At 41.5% G+C, this 22031-nt stretch overlaps 1 protein-coding gene across 2 annotated transcripts in view; it reads right to left on the minus strand.

Annotated features, from left to right (window-relative positions):
• Nucleotides 1-20722, minus strand: part of LOC309545934 (chymotrypsin-like elastase family member 1) — a 193751-nt gene extending 173029 nt beyond the window's left edge. Inside the window, exons 1-5 of one of the 2 annotated variants that reach the window (XM_082245378.1) lie at nt 20671-20722; nt 18523-18614; nt 10513-10613; nt 7591-7716; nt 3266-3402 (exon numbers count right to left, since the gene is read on the minus strand). In XM_082245378.1, the coding sequence (XP_082101504.1) occupies nt 3266-3402; nt 7591-7716; nt 10513-10613; nt 18523-18614; nt 20671-20710 (496 nt within the window). In that variant the 5' untranslated portion in view covers nt 20711-20722. The remainder of the gene's footprint in view (nt 1-3265; nt 3403-7590; nt 7717-10512; nt 10614-18522; nt 18615-20670) is intronic. The other variant, XM_082245377.1, reaches the window with a different exon arrangement.
• Between the last annotated feature and the right edge of the window lie 1309 nt (nt 20723-22031).

Below are 22031 nucleotides of genomic sequence, written 5' to 3' on the forward strand. Positions count from 1 at the left end.
GGCCCATATTGATACGTATTCAGGAGAGCTTGTTCTGTTGAAAATTAGCAGACTTACTGGCCATATCGATAAGACAGTGAATACATTTTGTTATCAGTCTGTACCAATATTTAAATATCAATCTGTGCCAAAAAATGTGAAAATCCTTCTGCCCTCAACAGCAAACAAATCCAAATGTGCAGTATGAAATTAAACCGTGAGTGAATTTTGTTATTAGTCCATTCAAAAATTGAATTGCCAATCCACCAAAACCATTTATTGGCAAAAAATGTAGAAATCCTTCTGGCCTCAATTGGAAGCACATACAAGTGTGTATGTGAATCTCCACCACCAACCGGGACCTTGATGAAGTCATCATTGACGTAACGCGTAGGGCGGAGCACTATGAGACATCCAGCTAGCAGAATGAAGATCTTGCCCTGAGTCACATCCTAATTTAGTTGTACCGCTGGAGCAGTCAGCTGGACTCTGTAGAGAGCGGTGAGCAGAGGTATATAGCCCGCTCTGGGTTAGTAATGTTTTCCCTTTTGTCATAGCCACTATTGTGAGTACCGTTTTAACACATTAATAAAGGGATTAATACTTTTATATGAATAACACTATTTTCTGTATTTTGTTTCCTATTTTATGGCTGGATTTATCATTCTGGAGTTTACCAGTTGAAAGAAAAGAGCCAGTAAGCCACTATTGTAGTTGATCCCACCTTATAAAAGGGAACAAACTCTGTATGACCTTTCATAATCTGAAGGTTCATATAAGAAGGTTAGAGTCCTTCCATAGGTCCCTGGTGGTGCTGGAGATTTTACACACGCTGGGATTTACTTGCTATTGAAAGCAGAAGGTTTTTTATGTTCTTTGTCATGGACTGACAATTACATTTTAGTACAGACTAATAACAAAATTCACTCATGGTTTTATTTCATTCATTGGTATTTGTTTGCTGTTGAGGGCAGTAGGATTTTCATGTTTTTTTGTCAAGGATCGACAATAATTTTTGGTATGAACTGATAACAAAATGTATTCTTGGTCTTATTTATACACAGATTTCTCATGGCACTGCACATTTCATGAATATCATGATATACTGTATTATCACAGTATCACTATTATTTAATACCGTGCTAAAGAATTTTGGTTTATTTAGCTCAGTGCGGTACATGTAGCAGTATATTCATAGAAAGTTGGTTAAATTTTGAGTGCTGCTGCTTTTTACGTGTCACATCATTACATGTATTGTAGGTTAGGTGCGACAATTTTATTGTATATATTACTGGTCATGGGGGTGGTTTTTTAGAGATATACATAGACAATTAGTGTTGCCATCATCCCTGAATATATTCAAAAGGAAGGTTTGGTTCCTCAAGCCAAAGAAAAGAAAAAGTGGGATTTTGTAGGCAAAGGTGAATTAAGTCAGTTTTATTAAAAGATATAAACATACATATAGTAAGGTGCAGAAAAAACAAAAACAAAATAACTAAGTAATTCATGTGACAGGTTTACAAGTTATTATGAACCATTTTACTTATTAAGATTGAAGTTGTGATTCCCGGTTGTAGAACTGGGGTTCCGACGCGTTTCGGCACTAATAGCCTTTATCAAGGAACAAATACCACCATATGCTATAAAGTGAAAGGTGAAAAAAATACAGAGAATTAGTGACTTATTGTGATAGGTCATATCAACAAAAGCAAAATAACAGTATAACATGGTTTTTTTTGGGTTTGTGTACCTAGATTCCAGGACTTAGTTATGCCCCCGAAGCAGCGGGAGGGTTCTCAGGTCCAAAAGCCCCCCAGGGCTTGTGACTGGATCCTGGGCTTGGTGGGTCTGCAAAAAGTAAATTTATTTAGCACAGGTAGGTGTTGCCTAATCCTGTAAAAAAAGGGGGGAGGGTTTTAATTACCTCAGGTTGTACAAAAAATCTCTTGGGGATGGATGAAGGTCTGTGGTATATGGAAAACCACACTTCGATGTGATGCCATATAACACCTGGTTGCCCTAGGAGGATGGACATAATTTTTATATATGCGTAGGAAGTGAGGTGTTGGTAATAAATATGAAGTTGGTGTGCAGACAAAAGACTCACGTTTGAGATTAAAAAAGACTTATCATCCTCCAAATAATATTTGGAGGATGATAAGTCTTTTTTAATCTCAAACGTGAGTCTTTTGTCTGCACACCAACTTCATATTTATTACCAACACCTCACTTCCTACGCATATATAAAAATTATGTCCATCCTCCTAGGGCAACCAGGTGTTATATGGCATCACATCGAAGTGTGGTTTTCCATATACCACAGACCTTCATCCATCCCCAAGAGATTTTTTGTACAACCTGAGGTAATTAAAACCCCCCCCCCTTTTTTACAGGATTAGGCAACACCTACCTGTGCTAAATAAATTTACTTTTTGCAGACCCACCAAGCCCAGGATCCAGTCACAAGCCCTGGGGGGCTTTTGGACCTGAGAACCCTCCCGCTGCTTCGGGGGCATAACTAAGTCCTGGAATCTAGGTACACAAACCCAAAAAAAACCATGTTATACTGTTATTTTGCTTTTGTTGATATGACCTATCACAATAAGTCACTAATTCTCTGTATTTTTTTCACCTTTCACTTTATAGCATATGGTGGTATTTGTTCCTTGATAAAGGCTATTAGTGCCGAAACGCGTCGGAACCCCAGTTCTACAACCGGGAATCACAACTTCAATCTTAATAAGTAAAATGGTTCATAATAACTTGTAAACCTGTCACATGAATTACTTAGTTATTTTGTTTTTGTTTTTTCTGCACCTTACTATATGTATGTTTATATCTTTTAATAAAACTGACTTAATTCACCTTTGCCTACAAAATCCCACTTTTTCTTTTCTTTGGCTTGAGGAACCAAACCTTCCTTTTGAATATTACTGGTCATATCATCAGATGAAAATCAAGGAGATGAAGCCTTTACAAAATCGAATGCAGCCGTTATATAAAAGAATTGGTAAGCTGCATTATAATCAATGTGCAGAATTCTAAGGTCTAAGTGTGTGTCTTAATACTAGACCACACACAAAATGTGACTTGACAGCAACAGACTTTATGGGAAACTTGGATTACAGGAAAATATAAGTGATGTGCACTGGGGTAAGAATTTCCATTTTATTTTCAAACTTGTAAAAATCTGCAATCTGATTGCTAACAGCATTAAAAAGGTTTCTTTGAGATTTTTCGAAACATCAGATAATTGCACATGTGATTCTGTTACAGAAATACTTACTGCTGGTTCTTCCCCATCCAGTAATTGTGCAGGGGTGGTTGTTGGCCAGGATACTGCCGCTAGCTGGCAGAGAAGCCAGTTGAACATAGTTATTCAGAGTGGCGCTGGCAGCCAGATGGAGGATGGCAATATCAAAACTAAAAAGGGACCACAATATACAATCATTAGCAAATGCAAATGTCAATAAATGACATCTGTGTGTATCATATACGATAGATAGATAGATAGATAGATAGATAGATAGATAGATAGATAGATAGATAGATAGATAGATAGATAGATAGATAGATAGATAGATAGATAGATAGATAGATAGATAGATAGATAGATAGATAGATAGATAGATAGATAGATAGATAGATAGATAGATAGATAGATAGATAGATAGATAGATAGATAGATAGATAGATAGATAGATAGATAGATAGATAGATAGATAGATAGATAGATAGATAGATAGATAGATAGATAGATAGATAGATAGATAGATAGATAGATAGATAGATAGATAGATAGATAATGTCACTTGTGGTAAGGCAGGTCATTTTCCATCTTATTGAAGTTTAAAATAATAGACCACATTCCTAAGCCACCTAGTGGATCCTATTGTTAGAAAATTAGAAGTATTGCAGATACACAACTCACAAACAAAATGGGTGAAATAATTGCTACAATCTGTATCTTTTGATATATCAGTATTTTTATAATATCATTTTTGTGCTAACAAATTTCAAAGGAAACTTATTTTCCTGAATTATTTCTTCATTCACCTTTAAGATTAATGATGAGCTCAGGCGTACTGTATTTGGATACAAGTCTGAATATGCCTGAGCTATCCCACTGGTGACTGGAAGCTGTCACTTTGGACTGCCAATCAGAAGGAGATGAGGCATTCCCCACCCCACTGCCGAACAATACAAGGGGCGTGTAAAAACAATAAATTAATACCCGCGCTGTGATGTATAAATAAGTGAAGATAAAAAAATAAATAAATAAATGAATCCTGAAGCTGCTGCTCACTAGGTAAAATACTAGAAGAAAACTAAAAACATTTATAGGCAGCGCTAACAGGTAAAAATGACATATAAGTGCTATGTAAATAGAAAAATCAATATACTGTGACAAAAAATATTACAATATAAAATAAAGTGCATTCATGATCACTGAATATAATAATAATAAAGTGCAATAATAGGTTGAATCAAGTGTCCATAATATAACCATATATAAAGTGCAAAATATGTGTTAAGGTGCAGTCCAAATAAGGTTTCTTCCCAAGAAACTAAAGTGCCAGAAAGGTGCTCAAATCCATATAAGTGCCCAAGTGCTCTTCAGGAAAAGACCCCCAATGGGGATGCACTCACCAAAATTAGGATATAAATGAGCCTTAGGCTTCTTTCACACGGTTTCGCCCGCCTTAATGGGCGTTATCAAACTGGTCTTTGATAACGCCCATTAAGGCGGGCGAAACGCATCAACGCACTTCCGGGCAGCGGAGCATTACATCGTCATTTCCTGTTAACCACCGTGGAACGCACGCCGGCAGCGACACGGAAGTGAAGGGACATGCTGTGTTATGCTGATCCATTCTGATTAACACGATACCTTTGTGAGTACTATTCTAAATTTTGATTTTAATAAAATCCTACGGGCTTTACTATGTTCGGCTTCTTCCCTTTTTTCTGAAACATTTTATTGGGGAGAGAAAGGAGTTGAACCATTAAGGAGCCATTCATAAGAGGTTGCACGTAATCCATCTATCCGTTCAAGGGATATCCTATGTGCTTGTGAGGCTGCATTTATCCTTTCATCCGACCAAGGAACATCATGTATGCTTAAGGCTCATTTATATCCTAAATTTGGTGAGTGCATCCCCATTGGGGGTCTTTTCCTGAAGAGCACTTGGGCACTTATATGGATTTGAGCACCTTTCTGGCACTTTAGTTTCTTGGGAAGAAACCTTATTTGGACTGCACCTTAACACATATTTTGCACTTTATATATGGTTATATTATGGACACTTGATTCAACCTATTATTGCACTTTATTATTATTATATTCAGTGATCATGAATGCACTTTAATTTATATTGTAATATTTTTTGTCACGGTATATTGATTTTTCTTTTTACATAGCACTTATATGTAGTTTTTACCTGTTAGCGCTGCCTATATATGTTTTTAATACAAGGGGCGTGTATACATGCGGCTTCTGGCTTGGATACCTATGATCGGCAGTCTGCAGTGACAGCTTCCTGGCGGGATAGCTCACGTGAGTTCGGATTAGTATCTGAACACGAATGAGGTCATTCTTGTTTAAGATGGACTATGCTTGTAGATATTGATTTGGTTACATGTGTGATATAATTTCCTATCTGTTCCCTTACATCTATGGAATTCAACCAATGTGTAATTAGCTTGACAAAGAACAGAGTTTGCTCAGACCTGTTGCTACTGTTAAGCAGGCAAAAGATTATGCAACTTTATTTTCATTCCACCACAGGTGGAAGGAAAGAAAATTGCTTGGTCCGCCATCAATACAGTCAGTGTCGATGGGGAATCATTCCTGCAGCGCTATTGTGTTCTACCAGCGTGAAGCCTTCCCTTCTACCAGAACACAATGGTTAGTGATGACGGCTATAGCCGGCAGCACTAATCCTTAAAGAAAAACCTAATAGGCTGGATGTACATGGGTCGATCGATAGAACGACTTGTGTACGACCAGGGTGCCCATACATTGATCGAAATTTGGCCGGTCCATGCTCACACAGCCAAATTCGAATCCATATAAGGCTGGCTTTACTCTTTTTACTTTGAAATAAAAGCCTTAGGCTCGGTTCACATTGGGGCAATGCAGGAAACCCTGCGAATCCACTGCGGGTTCCTGCATTGCACCTGACTTGCAGGCAATACAAAGTTAATGACACCCCCAGATCGGTTCACATATTGCAGTGCGAACTGTCAATTTGGACAGTAATTGGATAGCATAGGTGTGAACACCAATGTGATCCGATTCTGGCGTGGACCAAAAAAAGGGTCCTGCACAAGTTTAGTCTGAATGCGATGCAAATTCAGCCATACAATCTTTATGGCTGAATTCCCATCACACAGACATTGCATGTGATTTGCACAGCAGTGTGGTGCAAATCACATGCAATGTCTTCCATCGCACCAATGTGAACCAAGCCTTACATTGTGCTACAACTGTCTCAGGTCAGTGAGGTTATGCTGCTACTTAGCAGTTAAAACCCTCAGAAGTGAACACAAAAGGTCACAAGTGAAAACCTTATTCCTAAAGAAAGTGCCATCTTTTTCTTTTAATTAAAAAGATTAATTGATATATCAAAACATACATATACAACCTATTTACCAATTTTAAATGGTCAGGACAATAAATATACAGTATACTGTACCACCACTCTATATCTCTGCCAAATAATCTCAGATTATTCCTTTGCAATTTCTAACCTAACAAAAATTAAAATAAAAAAAACCCATAAAAAATGTAAATCCCAAAATGGCATCCTGCAACAAAAGTCCACATTTTAAAAGGAAAACATTGCAGCAAAAAAAAAAAAAACAGTTTAAGCTAAGAAAAGTGATCTATCTAAAATAGATGAAAACCCCAAAATACCAACTCCTGAAACAGAAGCCAATCTTTTAAACAGAAGCCTTGCAGCAAACAAAAAAGACAAAAAAGTTCAGAATAAAAAGAACAAAAAAAAAAACCCCAGCAAAGAGGTTGATTGTTCAAAAAGCTAGCAATCAGAATTAAAGTACGCTTTCCAACTGAACTTTCTCTCCCTAGGGAGTTTGTCAGATTTTCCTACAGCAGGGAGGCTGCTCTGTACCTTCCCCCCCTTTAATAGCGAGGGGGCTGGCTTATTCTAAAGCTGGCCATATATGGATCCAAATTTGGCTGGTTCACCAGGGACTGGCTGGATTTCAATCCATGTATGGGCAGGCTGGTTGCATAAAAGTCAGTGTACCGATCGACTTCTGTGCAACCAGCCTATTGAGAAACGTCTACGCAATCATCACAGTCAGCTATGGCTGGTGGTCCTGATCAGTGTATTCTAAAAGCAGTGAAGTCTCCCCAGTGTCAGGATATAATAGTTCAGCACAAATGATTCATCGAGTATGTGGATGGGGGAATCAAATAACTTTTTTTTTTTTTGTTCAACCCGCTGGTCTTACAAAAAAAAGTGACTCATCTATGGACTGCTTATGCCCGTTGATCATAGTTCAAAGGCCATGCAGTGCATCCATATTATTATCATGATGTCAAGGTGATATGGATGAAAAGAAAACCAGAAAATGTCTTACCCAGCAGCCACGTTGTTAGAGTTCCATCTGTTGTGTTTTACGATACTAGACACAGCGATGATCTGTTCAGTTCCCTCATTCACGCTAAGGTTGTGGTCACCAAGAGCAACACGGAAAGAGACAACTCTGTGAAAAGAGAAATAAAGAAAAATAAAGAATGCTGCTTCCATTGTAACCTGTTATTAGGATGTCTTCTAGCCCCCTTTTAGTCACACCGGTGTGACTTGTCATGCCATTTGATAGTTTCAAATGGCATGACAAGTCACACCCTATTGTCCTTGATGGAAGCAGTCAAATCAGAGCGACACCGACTTCATCAGAGTCGCATTGATTTTGAGAGTAGTTTTTTCAAGTTCGGGTATGATTTGCATAGACATTTGTGTGTGAGGTCACAGATGTCTTCCAAGTAGCACCTGAAGTAGTACTCCTTTGAAATCGTGCTACTTCAAGTGAAGTAGCACCATAGGTGCGTGCAAACCTATTGCATTAGGGTGTGCACCCCACAGCTCAAACACATATCCGTATGTGTGCATGTGTAAATATACCAGTGATGGCGAACCTTGGCACCCCAAATGTTCTGGAACTACATTTCCCATGATGCTCATGCACTCTGCAGTGTAGTGGAGCATCAGGGGAAATGTAGTTCCAAAACATCTAGGGTGCCAAAGTTCGCCATCACTGAAGAATACGGATGGTGCCAGTAGAGCCATGGACAGTGTCAGTAGGGCAGAGATTGGTGTAAGTAGTTTTTGTTTTTAATATTTTTTTATTTCTATTTTTTAGGAACCCTGTTAGGGGTCTTTGGTGAAAAATCAGGGGTCTAAACAGGGGGAAACTGCACCACACCCGGTGATTAGGGTGTGCCCAGGCACACCTAGCACACCCCATGCGCACGGCAATGAGAAGCACAATTTCAATGTCGCGATTGGTGTGACCGGGGACTAAAAGCTAAGTTCACCTTTTAAGGCAGAATTACCCATGGTAGTAGCAATTCTGGTATAAACAGTGCAAGGTTAGCATTAGCTTCAGTTATCATTTGTTCGCACAAATCTTCTTTTAAAGAGAAACGTGGGGCAATGTGGAGGCTGACATTACTGACCTCCTTGTGAAAATTCTAGCTGTGTGGCTGTAATGATAACTTCATAGTTTCAATGATTTCTGAGATACTGTGTACATGTGTGATTTGTTTTGTTATGATTTGAAATTCGGACAAATTATTCATTATTTGGAGTTTCAGATGTATCAGAATTTCTGACTCACAATAGTAAGGGATTTCAACAAATCAGAAATAAATTATAACTAAACCAATTATCCGAATTAAAAAATAAATTTGAAATTGAAAATTAATTTGATTTGGAATATGAATTTGAATTTGAAATGGAAACATATTGCAATAAATACAGCAAGGTAAAAAAGTGAAATAAAATGATGATTCCTACTTAGGGTGCTTTATAGAATAGATTAGCATAGAATAGAATAGAATGTAAAGCAATAGAACAGAATTAAACAGGATAGAAAATAAAAGAATAGCATAGAAAAAAGAATAGAATAGAAAAGAATAGAATAGAAAGGTATATAATATAATATAATAATAGAATAGAAAAGAATAGAAAAAAAAAAAAGACCAAAATAGAACGAATATAGCCATCTTCCGAAATTCTAAGTTCAATTTGAAAATAATAAATATATAAAACTAATCCTAACATACAAAACAAATTCCGAAAACAAATTATTCTAACATAATGAATATGCTGAAACTAAACTTTTATTAGCTTAGACCTATACAAAACTAAATTAATTTTTTCAGACGTGCACATTTCTACCCAGAACAAGCATGCGTCCCAAAAAGTCAGAGTGAAGGCAGAACTCCTGATCTGCATTCCTGTTACAGGTCAGAGACTCAGAAGCATCAAATCCACTGAGCTAGCATAAGAGCCTCAGTAGGAGAGAAAAGCAGTGGCAGTTTATGTTTTTTTTTTACTCAGCACAGGTTTCCTTTAAATTTCCATTTTCTACGCCTATTGCAGTTTTGTGTCTCTGACTCCCCTGTGCTCTTGGCAACTGCCCCTGATAGCCTCCCTCCCCACTCCCCTGTTACACTTTTTTTAAAATGTACCCTACAAAAAAACGGTATATTCCACCCCAGAGGCGTAACTAGAACCTTCAGGGCCCTGGTGCAAGAAACCATGAAGGGCCCCCCGAACCCCTGGCCGGGGCCCTTCCCTTCAAGCCTGGGGCTCTTACCACTGATCCTGGGGCCCTTTACTCTCATTTCGGGGCCCTTTCACAAGTTCTGCACTGGGCCCCCTTCCTGCCATCTTGGGGCCTCCCAATGGTGGTGGAATGCCAGGGCCCCGGTCGCAGATTTGACCTTTGCGATCCTGGAAGTTCACCCACTGGTGTCAGTAGTTTTTATTTTTTGGTATTTGAATTGTATTATTTTTTATCATTTTATTTTATTTTTTTACAATGTCACTGACTATGACTCTGTCCATTCAGAAAAGGAAGGAGCTGGTAGATGACATATTTACCGACCCCTTCCTGGTTATCTATTGTGAACCATCCCCTTCAGCAGCCAGCAGGAGAGGGGAGGGAGCACAGTGGGGGGGCAGCACAGTAGGGGCGGGGGACCAGGGAAGCACACAGGGGCCCAAAGACAGCAGAACACAAGTGAAGTGGATAGGAGGAGTGGTGGGGGCAGCATGCAGAGTAACCAATCTCCTCCATTTTAGTCCTGCAGCTACAGGAGGAAAAAAGAGGACAGTGATTCCTCTACATGCTGCCGCTGCCGCCCCTCCTATCCAGGTGTACAGGGGAGCTGCATGGGCCCCCTGGAGCATGGGGCCCGGTTGCGATTGCAGCCCCTGCAACCCCTGTAGTTACGCCCCTGTTCCACCCTGTATTCTGTGTAAGCTTTGTTACCTGTCCACGCAGTGAGCAGCAGTCAGGACGCGGTTAGCACGGATCAGGGAACCTCCGCAGGTGTGGTACCAGCTGCTGCCAGAGAGGTACTGCAGAGAGATCTGGATAAAGAAAATGTGCCCATTATAATCATATAAATCTGTTAAAATAATTATTTTTAGATTACAGACCAAAAATGTTATCAAATTCTTTCCATTATGGCATCTATTTTAAAAGTTATTACTAATCTGTATACTAGTATTTGATTATTTGGCTGATAATCTGTGTATATGAAAACTATTTTGAAATGAAGAAAACAAACTGCTGTACAAACTTCTGTGAACAATTGAGGAATATACACTGTATTGTCAAAAGTATTGGTACGCCTGCGGCATATCTGTGCTTGGTTTCATTCAATAGCCACTAGATGGCGCGATCGCGCTGTGATTGGCTAGCCGGGATGTCAATCAACGGGTCCAGCGGACCTGATGTCCACCGGCTACCCGCGATCATCCCCAGGGGAGGCAGAACGGTGATCTGCTTATTTAAACAAGGCAGATTGCCGTTCTCACAGGGAGGGAGACAGGAACACGGATATCTGTCTTCCTCCAGTCAGAGCAACCCCCACACTGTTAGCAAGCACCCCCTAGGGACACACTTAACCCTTTGTGTCATTACTGCATTGACCGTGCATTTTGTTTTTTAGCACTGATCAATGTAATAATGTCACTGGTCCCCAAAAAGTGTCAAACGTGCCAGTTAGATGTCCGATTTGTCCGCCACTATGTCGCAGTCCCGCTAAAAATCGCTGATCACTGCCATTACTAGTAAAAAATATTCAAAATAAATAAAATTGCTATAAAAATATTGCATCGTTTGTAGATGCTATAACCTTTGCGCAAACCATTCAATATACACTTATTGGGATTTTTTTTTACCAAAAATATGTAGCAGAATACAGATTGGCCTAAATTGATGAGAAATTTCGATTTTTTTCCATTTTTATATTGGCTGTGTTTTATAGCAGAAGAAAAAATTAGGTTTTTTTTTCCCCAAAATTGTTGCTTTTTTTTGTTTATAACGCGAAAAATAAAAACTGCAGTTGGTGATCAAATACCACCAAAAGAAAGCTCCATTTGTGGGGAAAAAGGATTCATTTTTGACCGCACAGATTTCAGTTAAAGTACCACAGTGCCAAAACTCAAACAATTGCCTGATCATTAGGGGGTAAAATCTTCCGGTCCAGAAGTAGTTACTGGCATCCCAGTCTTATGGGCCATACACACTATAAAATTTTCTTTAGATTTTTTCCTTCAGACTTACCAAAACCATATAATATGTAGTTATTAAAAGTTGTATAGTGTGTATCAAGCTTTAGTCTATAGGGTTTAGTATTAAGTTAGCCCATCCTTTGCAGCTATAATAGCTTAAACTCTTCTGGGAAGGCTGTCCACAAGGTTTAGTGTGTCTTTGGGAATGTTTGGCCATTCTTCTAGAAGCTCATTTGTGAGGTCAGGCACTGATGTTGGATGAGAAGGCCTGGATCACAGTCTCCGCTCTAATTCATCCCAAAGGTGTTCTATCAGGTTGAGGTCAGGACTCTGTGTGGGCCAGTCAAGTTCCTCCACCCCAAACTCACTCATCCATGTCTTTATGACCTTGCTGTGTGCACTGGTGCTCAGTCATGTTGGAACAGGAAGGGGCCATCCCCAAACTGTTCCCACAAAGTTGGAAGCATGAAATTGTCCAAAATATTTTGGTATATTGATGCCTTAAGAATTCCCTTCACTGGAACTAAAGGGCCAAGCCCAACCCCTGAAAAACATCCCAACACTATAATTCCCCCTCCACCAAATGATTTGGTCCATAAAGACATGGATGAGCAAAATTGGGGTGGAGGAACTTGGCCGGCCTCCGCACATTTTACCAAGCTGGCCCAAAAGAACAATGTCCCTCACCAACCTGGGAGGCCACTAGATGCGCAGTATAAACTGTATGTAGCTGCGGCTACATACAGTATACCGTAAAAAGCTTCCTCTGATTGGCTGAATCAGAGGTTGTGACATGATCAGCCCGCCTCTCTGACTCAGCCAATCAGAGGAAGCTTTGTATCCAGTGCTCTGAGCGGCTGAGCGGCACTGCAGTAGACTGTTCTGTGTAAGAGACAGGAAGTCTCGGTTCGCACGCGGAACACAGTGCAGTATGTTGTATGTAGCCGCAGCTACATACAGCTTACACCACACATTTAGCAGCCTCAAAGGTTAGGCCCAAATGAAGCTTGGGCCCAAACGAAAGTGTGTGGAAAGATGGAGGGAGTTTTTCTTTAAAAACTCAACCTGTTCAAAACCGAGCTCATAATATTTCCTCCCCCACGTGCCCCATCCCCTGACTTCTCTGTCAAGATCAATGGCACAACCATCAACCCATCCCGACACACCAGGGTGCTAGGTGTAGTCCTGGACTCTGAACTCTCCTTTCAGTCTTACATCTAATCACTTTCCAAAGCTTACTGCCTCAACCTCCGCAACATTTCCAATATATGCCCCTTCCTAACCAAGGACAACACAAAGCTCCTAATCCACTCCCTGTTATCTCTAGCTTCGACTACTGCAACTCCCTCCTTTTTGGCTTACCTTCGCATAGGCTGTCCCCTATTCAGTCCATCATTAATGCTGCCACCTTACAGACCACTCAGCATCTGCTACTCCTCTCTGTCAATCCCTTCATTCGCTGCCATTCACCCAAGGAATTACATTTAGAAAATACTAACAATAACCTACGAAGCCATCCACAACTTGGCCCCCAGCTACATAATTAACTTAGTCTCAAAATATCAACCAAATAGTTTTCTTTGTTCCTCCTAAGACCTCCTGCTCTCTAGTTCCCTTGTCACCTCCTCCTCTGTCCAACTATCTCCAACTCTATCCACTTTTAGGTGATCCCTGAAAACTTTTCAGAGAAGCCTATCCCACCTCCGCCTAAAAACTTTTATTTTCTCCATAAGCTCATCCCCACAGTTAATACCTTTTGTATAACTTGACCCTCCCTTTTAGATTGTAAACTCTAACGATCAGGGCCTTCTGATTTCTCCTGCATTGAATTGTATTGTAACTGTACTGTCTGCACTCACGTTGTAAAGCGTGTTACTAGTCTTGTCAGATCTTCTTAATATGTATGGACTGATTGTTCCTATAGGATTGAAGCCAATATGCATAATGCTAAAAATAAACAGTCTGTACAATGCTTGAAATGAAAGCGAAAAAGAATGCAAGGTGCGCCATCTTATAGTAAGGAACTACCGTGTTGTCCCCCCGAAAAATTGACCTACCCTGAAAATATGACCTACTGTTATTTTCGGGGAGGGCTGCAATATAAGCCGTACCCCGAAACTAAGCCCTAGTTTAGTGTTTGTAAAATGCTAAAATCCACTCTATTACTCTGTTATACAGTATAATGTCCAGTGTGTGTTTCTGTAATCTAATTGTGTGAAATACCTTTGTTACTCGGCGCTCAGCTGATCTCCCGCTCTGCTCTCCTCTTCTCATAGCTGTCAGCGGGGGATCTCAGCTCCTTCCCTCTGCAGTGCTTAGAGCGGGTCACGGAACCCCCGAGCGGCGCTGTACCATAGGTATTTCATACAATTACGGTATAATATAATACTCGGCCCCACGACCCGCTCTGAACACTGCAGAGGGGAGGGGCTGAGATCCCCCGCTGACAGCTGGGAGAAGAGAAGGAGAGCAGAGGGACATCAGCTGAGTGCCGAGTGGCTCTGTACCGAAGGTATTTTACACAATTAGATTACAGAAACACACACTGGACATTATATAAAGCAGTAATAGATTGGATTCTAGGATTTTACAAACACTTTTAGTAGGTTCACATAGGGGATTCCTGACAGGCAGATAATTCCTCCATGTAGAGATTGTCCCATACTTAAATGGCTGAGGCGATGTAGGTTTGGCCTGCACTTGAATCTCCACATATACCTAAACTTAGGCTCTTATTTTTGACCACCCATTAACAAGTTATCTTGACTTAGGTGGAGCCTACGCCTTCAAAATTCACATTTGACATCAGACAAGCCTAGCCAGGAGCTCCACCAGCTGATTCCCTACTTTCATTCCATTGGGGAATAGCTCCCTGGCCCTTCAAGAATTCTCCCCACTCCCCTTCTCCTCAAACCTTCATCGCCTCAGCCATGAGGTGAGGGACTTTAACATGGGACTATCTCTACATGGAGGAATTATCTCCCTTTAAAAATATTGACCCCAATTTCTTCGGTCCCTCAATGAGCTTCCAGTGGATACGTGTGCTGGTGTGAATGCGGCCCATGTGATACTTTACTATATTCAGATTTTTGTATGTGTCTTTTATTATGGTGTCTGGGATTGGGTGTTTATATCCCCGTTTTACATTAGTTTCTATATATTTTTAATTAAAGATTCTTCAATTTTGCAATATACATACCGCTGTGGGTTCTCTTTTACAACTCTCTCCTTCCCACTTTTTCTTTTTTTTTCCCCCTCTCTTTCACAGTAGTTGAATCGAATGTAGTTGTGGAGATATCCAGTCCTTCACAGAATTAGTGGTGTTAGCTATTTCTCATCTTTTTCCACTTCTTCTTAATTAATTAAGGAGTGGTTGCCTGGTCCTGTATTTTTATCTATATATATATATATTACTAGAAGGAAAGGATAAGTTCAAGCCCAGATTTTAAAGTAATGTAGGTAATCTGTAGCCAGGCGCCAGCCTAAGGTTGGCTGTTTCTAGGCAGATCTTTCACAAGAACAAAAAGCAGTAAAATATCTGCCTATGCTTTTCCTCATTGACGTAGTGCTAGTAGGGATGGGCTGTGTATTGGAGTAGAAAGTAAGTTCAACTCGAACATCAGCAGTTCGTGTGTTCGCTGAACACATGAACAAATTGGGTGCTCGGCGGGAAGTTCACCCGCCGATGAATGCCCCATAATGCACTGTACTCTTGCAGTGCATTGATTGCTGATGATTGGCCAAAGCACGCACCTGACCTGTATGCTTTGGCTAATCACAGCACAATGTACTGTCAGAGCCATGATTGGCCAAGGGCAGAGTGCCAAGTCTACGCCCCACACTATATAAGGCTGCTGCTTACACGGCAGCCGTGTATAGTGTGTGACAATAGAGATTGGGCAGGTAGTTAGTGGATAGTGAGTTCAGTCAGTTTAGTGCAGTCAGTGTAGTGTACAGGCATACCCCACTTTTAAAATGTATGAATATGTTGTAGCCCTGGGTCCCCTCTCGGTGTTCCCCAAGTTTAATGTCCCTGTCACTCAGTGGCGGCTGGTGCTCAAATTTTTTCTTGGGGGGGGGGCGCAAACAGAAAAATGTAATAGGCATTGCTTTGCGGCAAAAAACGCTGTATAAAATTGCGTGACTTTGAGGTCGCAAAAGTGTGAAAGGGGCCTTCAGTAAATAAGGTATAGTGTGCAGAGAGACCAGCGTGCCCCCTTTCAATGCAGAGAGACCAGTGTGCCCCCTTTCAATGCAGAGAGACCAGCGTGCCCCCTTTCAATGCAGAGAGACCAGCGTGCCCCCTTTCAATGCACAGTGACCAGCGTGCCCCCTTTCAATGCAGTGACCAGCATACATGCCCCCTTCAATGCAGTGACCAGGGTACATGCCCCCTTTCAATGCAGTGACCAGCGTACATGCCCCCTTCAATGCAGTGACCAGCATACCTGCCCCCTTCAATGCAGTGACCAGCGTACATGCCCCCTTTCAATACAGTGACCAGCATACCTGCCCCCTTCAATGCAGTGACCAGCATACATGCCCCCTTTCAAAGCAGTGACCAGCATACATTCCCCCTTTAAATGCAGTGACCAGCATACATGCCCCCTTCAATGCAGTGACCAGCATACATGCCCCCTTCAATGCAGTGACCAGCATACATTCCCCCAATGCAGAGATCAGCGTCCCCTTCAATGCAGTGACCAGCATACATTTCCCCAATGCAGAGATCATCGTGCGTGCTTACTTACCTGGAGCAGCAGCGGCAGCGGGCGGCTTCTCATCAGTGTCCCGGCGTCGGCTTCTCCTCAGTCCCGGCGGCGAGTCCTCCCGCTCCCGCCTCCTCCTCGGCCAATGGCATGGGGTTTGCCTTGCGCCCAATCAGGAGGTGGATCGGTGTGACAATAGCGAATTTTCATTCGCTATTGTCACACAATGGGTGGGCTCTGGGCGCACTGCTCTGTGCCCCTGCTCCACCCTTTGCATCACCGTATTAGAGCCTCTAGCTCTAATCAGGTGATTAAAAAAAAAAACCATTAAGCTGCATACATCCGGCGCCCCTGCATGCAGATTAGCACACCATATTCTGTTTTAAGAAAATTGAACCAGTTTTGCTGTAGAGGTGGACCAGAAATTAGAGAAACTACAACAAAACTAAAACAATTAGTACCCTTAGGTACTTCTAGGGGAGTAAATAAGGAGGGGATAAAGAGGTCCAAATCCAAAGCACTTGCTCTGCATTTCCTGCAGATTACCTGGATCTCAGGGCCGCAACCCCCCAACTTTTTTTTGTAAAGTTTTTAAAGTGCTAATGCCACTTGTGCTGCAGCTGCGCTTCTGTCACCTGTGAGATACAGCTCTCCTTGGCTTTTCATTAACTCTAGTCACATGACTCATTAAAAGAAGGAGTTCCTCTAACTCTGAACTTCCTGGTCTAGTGACTTTGTTTTATGGGGGGGGGGGGGGGGTTAACTGCACTTTGTTCTGTCTATGGTCTAACTTTAATTCTCTGCATACTGGGTTGTATGAAATACCCCTGATTGTTGCACTCAGGGGAGGACTGGGCCAGGGGGCAGGGGAGCAATCGCCCCGAGCTACTCTAATGCCCCGTAAAAAGGCTGCACCACTTCTGCCACAGACATGCCTTAAGGGACTCCTGGTGAAGAGAAGTAAAAAGTCCCTGCCGCTGACCTACTAAGTGTGGGTTGAAGACAAGGATGGTTGGTGTAAACTGCATCTGAGCAAAGGCCAGTTCCATGCCCCACTGAAGATTATTCTCCCCCAGCCAGCCCCAACCGAGCTGTCCCAGCTTCCCCCAACTGCCCCATGCTGGCCAGGTTGGGAACCCTGATTTAGCCAGTGAGTAGAAAGTACCTGGAGCAGAGCTTCAGCCTGGAATGGGGTCAGGAGGATGCCGGGAAGTGGTAGAGTGGGAGGGGGGCCGAGTTTTCTGCACCATGGGCCTCTGGTTTATACTTGCCCCCTGGGAGGAAAGTTAGCCCCTGGTTGCACTCTTTACATTGTACAAGAGTTGCTGGTTGCTAGTCAATCACTGCTGTACTAATGAAGTTCTTGTGTTTACTTTTTTACAAATAAATATGCTAAGGTTTTTATACGTCTTTTTGACACTTGCTTTTTCGACAGTAATTAAAGCATAGGACTGCATCATATTTTACAATGCACACAGTGAGTGAGCTCATGTTTTAAGCCCCTACCACTGTTAGCATAATTTTGCCACATCCAAAAGTTATCGATGTATTCTCCTCTGTGTGCCTAAGGCTCAACTGCCCCAGGGAAAAAAATATCTACAGTCCTAAAAAACTAATCGTTACACAATCTGATCAACGCAAGCACTGTACAAATTTAAGAGATTTTTTTTTTTCTTCATTCTGGATAGGGGTTATAACCTCTGTCAGTTATGTTTTTGCCAACCGTGTCCCGTTGGGGAGATTTCCATTCAATTACTGTCCCATAGCCAAACAGGAGGTGAGTGGAAATCCCTTCAAAATGAGGGAATTTATGGTTGTTACCAAAACTAATGTCCCCACTGGAACATTTCCATCTCTTCCTGTTCTGACAACAACCCAAAATTTGGGACTTTATTTCACTCTCATTGATAGCACTAAACAGGACAAATAGAGAGTGTGAATCCCCCTAAAGGGGACACAGACAGCAAAAACAAAAAGAAAGAACACATATGTCAAAGCAGTCTGTCACTCCTGGACAATTATGGTTTCCAGCTCCCAGGGTTAGGCCTTACCTGCCAGGGCCATGCATTTGGAGCAGAGTTGCTACCTCCTACAACTTTTGCATTGTCCTCAATGAATCTGAGTTTGTCATCGGCAGCGTGTCCTGTGAGAAGAAAAAGAGGACTTTAAACAGTTCAAGATATAAAGTCTGAAGGTTTATAACTAATTTGGGATGTATATATTATTGCCTGGTGTAAACAGACTAGCCAGTGGGACAGTATGAAAATTAAAACATAGCAACATAATAAGGGTCCTTTCACATGGCCGCTCCGTGTGAAAGGTCCGCTGCGGGACTTTTTTTTTTTTTTTTTCCACGGAGCGGATGACATTTCTGTCATCCGCTCCGTGTGCCCGCATATCATCCCATCCGTTTGCGGATGATATGCGGACATAATGTAAGTATATGGCACTGCGGATGTCAGCGGATGACACCGCTGACATCCGATTTTCCTTCCTTTCCGTTTTTTACACGGAAGAAAAAATGGGGTTCTGTTCCATTCGTAAAAACGGAACAGAACTGAAAGGAGGAAAATCGGGTGTCAGCGGATGGTATTCCGCTGACACCCGCAGTGCCATTCACTTACTTTATGTCCGCAAATCATCCGCAAACGGATGGGATGATTTGCGGACACACGGAGCGGCCGTGTGAAAGGACCCTATGGGCTCTTTCACACGGGCGTTCCGTATGTCCGTTTTTCATCCTATCCGTTTGCGGATGAAAAACGGACATAATGTATCTCTATGTAAATACGGATGTCAGCGGATGACCATCCGCTGACATCCATTTTTCGTCCGTTCAGTTCAGTTCAGTTTTTTTGAACGGAAGAGAACCCTATTTTTTCTTCCGTTCAAAAAAAGGAACGGACGCAAAAACGGATGTCAGTGGTGTCATCCGCTGACATCCGTATTTACATAGAGATACATTATGTCTGTTTTTCATCCGCAAACGGATGGGATGAAAAATGGACATACGGACCGGATGACACAAGTGTCATCCGTGTCCTTTTCAAAAAAAAACTGAACGCCCGTGTGAAAGAGCCCTAATACACAATATATATAGGAAAGTGTTAGGTGGTTTAAAGTGTATCTATACCCAAAAACAAAAATTAATACACTAATCAGTCTACTGAGCTAATCATTGGCTGAACCTGCTAACTCTGTGTTCCGTGGCAGCAGTGGGGATCTAGGGAAGCAGTCTTTAAGGATGAAGAGCCTAACCCCTCCCGCACTATAGCCCAAAGACGGCTACAGCGTGTCTCTCTAGTTCTAGGAGGGTGTCCGGGGATGTCCTCACAGAACTGCGCCTCCCGCACACTCGGGCGCCCTCTGTGTCGGCTGTGTCCTTTGGTCTCGTGGTAAAGGGTCAATCACAGCAGCTGTTTACCTTGTTATAAGTTGTATCCAATCACAACTGGTCACATGTAAACAGATTTGCTAGTTATCGGCATTTCTTTTCTCACATGCTGTCTCTGTGTGAAGAAAGGAGAGCTGATAACCAGCGTGGCTCACAGGGCACAGTGAGTTCATTGTTTACACTGATCATCAGGGCACTGATCATCAGTGCAACCCCATCAGTGTGGATCAGTGCCATCTTTCAGTGCCCATCAGTACCGCCTCATCAGTGCCTCCTCATCAGTACTGATCAGTGCAGCTTATCTGTGCAGCCTCATCAGTGCCGCCTCATCAGCGCCCATCAATGAGGAAGAAAAATGACTTATTTGCAAAATTTTATAGCAAACTCAGAAAAGCTTTTTTTTTGTTTTCAAAAAAAAAAAATACCACCAAAATAAAGCTCTATCTGTCTTAAATAGTTTTTTATAAAAATGTAATATGAGTACATTTTTGCAGGACCGCTCAATTGTCATTCAAAGTGTGACAGCACTAAAATCTGAAAAGTTGGCCTGGCCAGGAAGGGGGTGAAAGTGGCCAGTACTGAAGTGATTAAGAAGTTTTAAAGAGCTCTTATAATTAGTTCTGTGTAATTATGTAAAATCAGTGCATTTCAAATGCATACTAAAAAATTGACAGTTCTTGTAAACCCAAATCAGGTTTCATTACCACATGTGTGAGCAACATGCTTACTGAGCTGCCAGATGTTATTATAGGACTACAAGTGCTTTGGTGGCTTTAAATACATATATAGCAATGAGAGAACTTACCACAAAGGACCAAAACAGCGAGTACAAGGAGCCTCAGCATTGTGAACTGGTTGTCTAGCTTTGTCCACCACAACTCTTTACCAGTGCACAGGTTTTTTATAGTCAGGCCATAGGCACTGGGAATCATTCCACATGTGACACGTGCTTGTTTTTCCATTGTGGAATGTACTATTATTGCTATAGGAAGGACAAAGTGAATAAATTTAGACATTAGAAGAGTAAAGTTCATTTTCATTTAGCCTAAATAAAACTAACAGTAGGCAAGCTGTTTTTGCATTGCCCCTTTTTTTAGAAATGCAGAAGTTAAGGTTTAACTAAAGGCAGATTTATTTATTTTTTTGCAGATTTGGATAGAGCAGAGCAGGTATAGAAAAGCTGTGAGTGAAAGCGAAGGGAAATCCCAAATTTTGGGGTTTTACCAGAATAAGAACAGAGGGGAAATCTTCCAATGGGGAAGTTCTGGTGATACTGGTATAAACTGGGAATTCCCTCACTTTGGAAGGATTTCCTCTCACTTTCTGTTTTGGCTATGGACAGGAAACAAAGGGAGGTTTCCCATACTGTATCCAAAATAAAAAAAAAACTTTTTGCCTTTCGTTCTACTTTAATATATGCAAAATACCTGTTTATTATGCCTATATTTGCTTTTAGACAATTATATTGACCCTTCCCATGATGTAATGCTTAGCGTAAGCCCTAAGAGTAAGCTTTAAAGTGTATCTAAACTAGGGATAGACCGATATGGTTTTTTCAGGACCGATACCGTTATTTTGGTCACTAATTATCGGTATTGGCTGATATGGGCCGATATTTTGTACATTTAAAGTTTTGAAAAATAAAGACAATTTTTTACACAAATCTGGTACTGAACATGTGGGGTAGGTATTTTAGCTGTAATGTGTGGTATTCCCTTCCCTCCCTGCCTGCCAGGAACCCCGTCTGAACCTTGTTTAGTGTCATTAAAATCCAAGAATCCACTTTATTAGTGTTTTATTACATGTCCAGTGTGTGTTTTTGTAATAGAATAGTGGGAAATAATAACAGTGGGTACGTTTCTGCGCTAAAAAGGTAGTGATATAATGTTGTGATGATATTTTTAAAGAAAAAAGAGAAAGCAGCACACATGGACCCATAGAAAATCCAAAACAATATACGATGTCAAGCCTATGACGAAACGCGTTGGGTGAAGTCAGACGTGGCGCAGCCACGCCCCCAGAGCCGGCCTTCTGTGAGTGAATGCGGGGACACCGCAACACTTAGCTCTTCAGCGTTATATGGATACATGTCTGCTTATGGCGTTTTACATGTGAGTGTGAATTTTTTGGTTTTAATAAATATGATTGCTTTTACAGTATCACGCT

The sequence above is a fragment of the Pelophylax lessonae genome (genome assembly GCF_965119305.1).
Source record: "Pelophylax lessonae genome assembly, chromosome: 2".
Classification (NCBI taxonomy): Eukaryota; Metazoa; Chordata; class Amphibia; order Anura; family Ranidae; genus Pelophylax; species Pelophylax lessonae.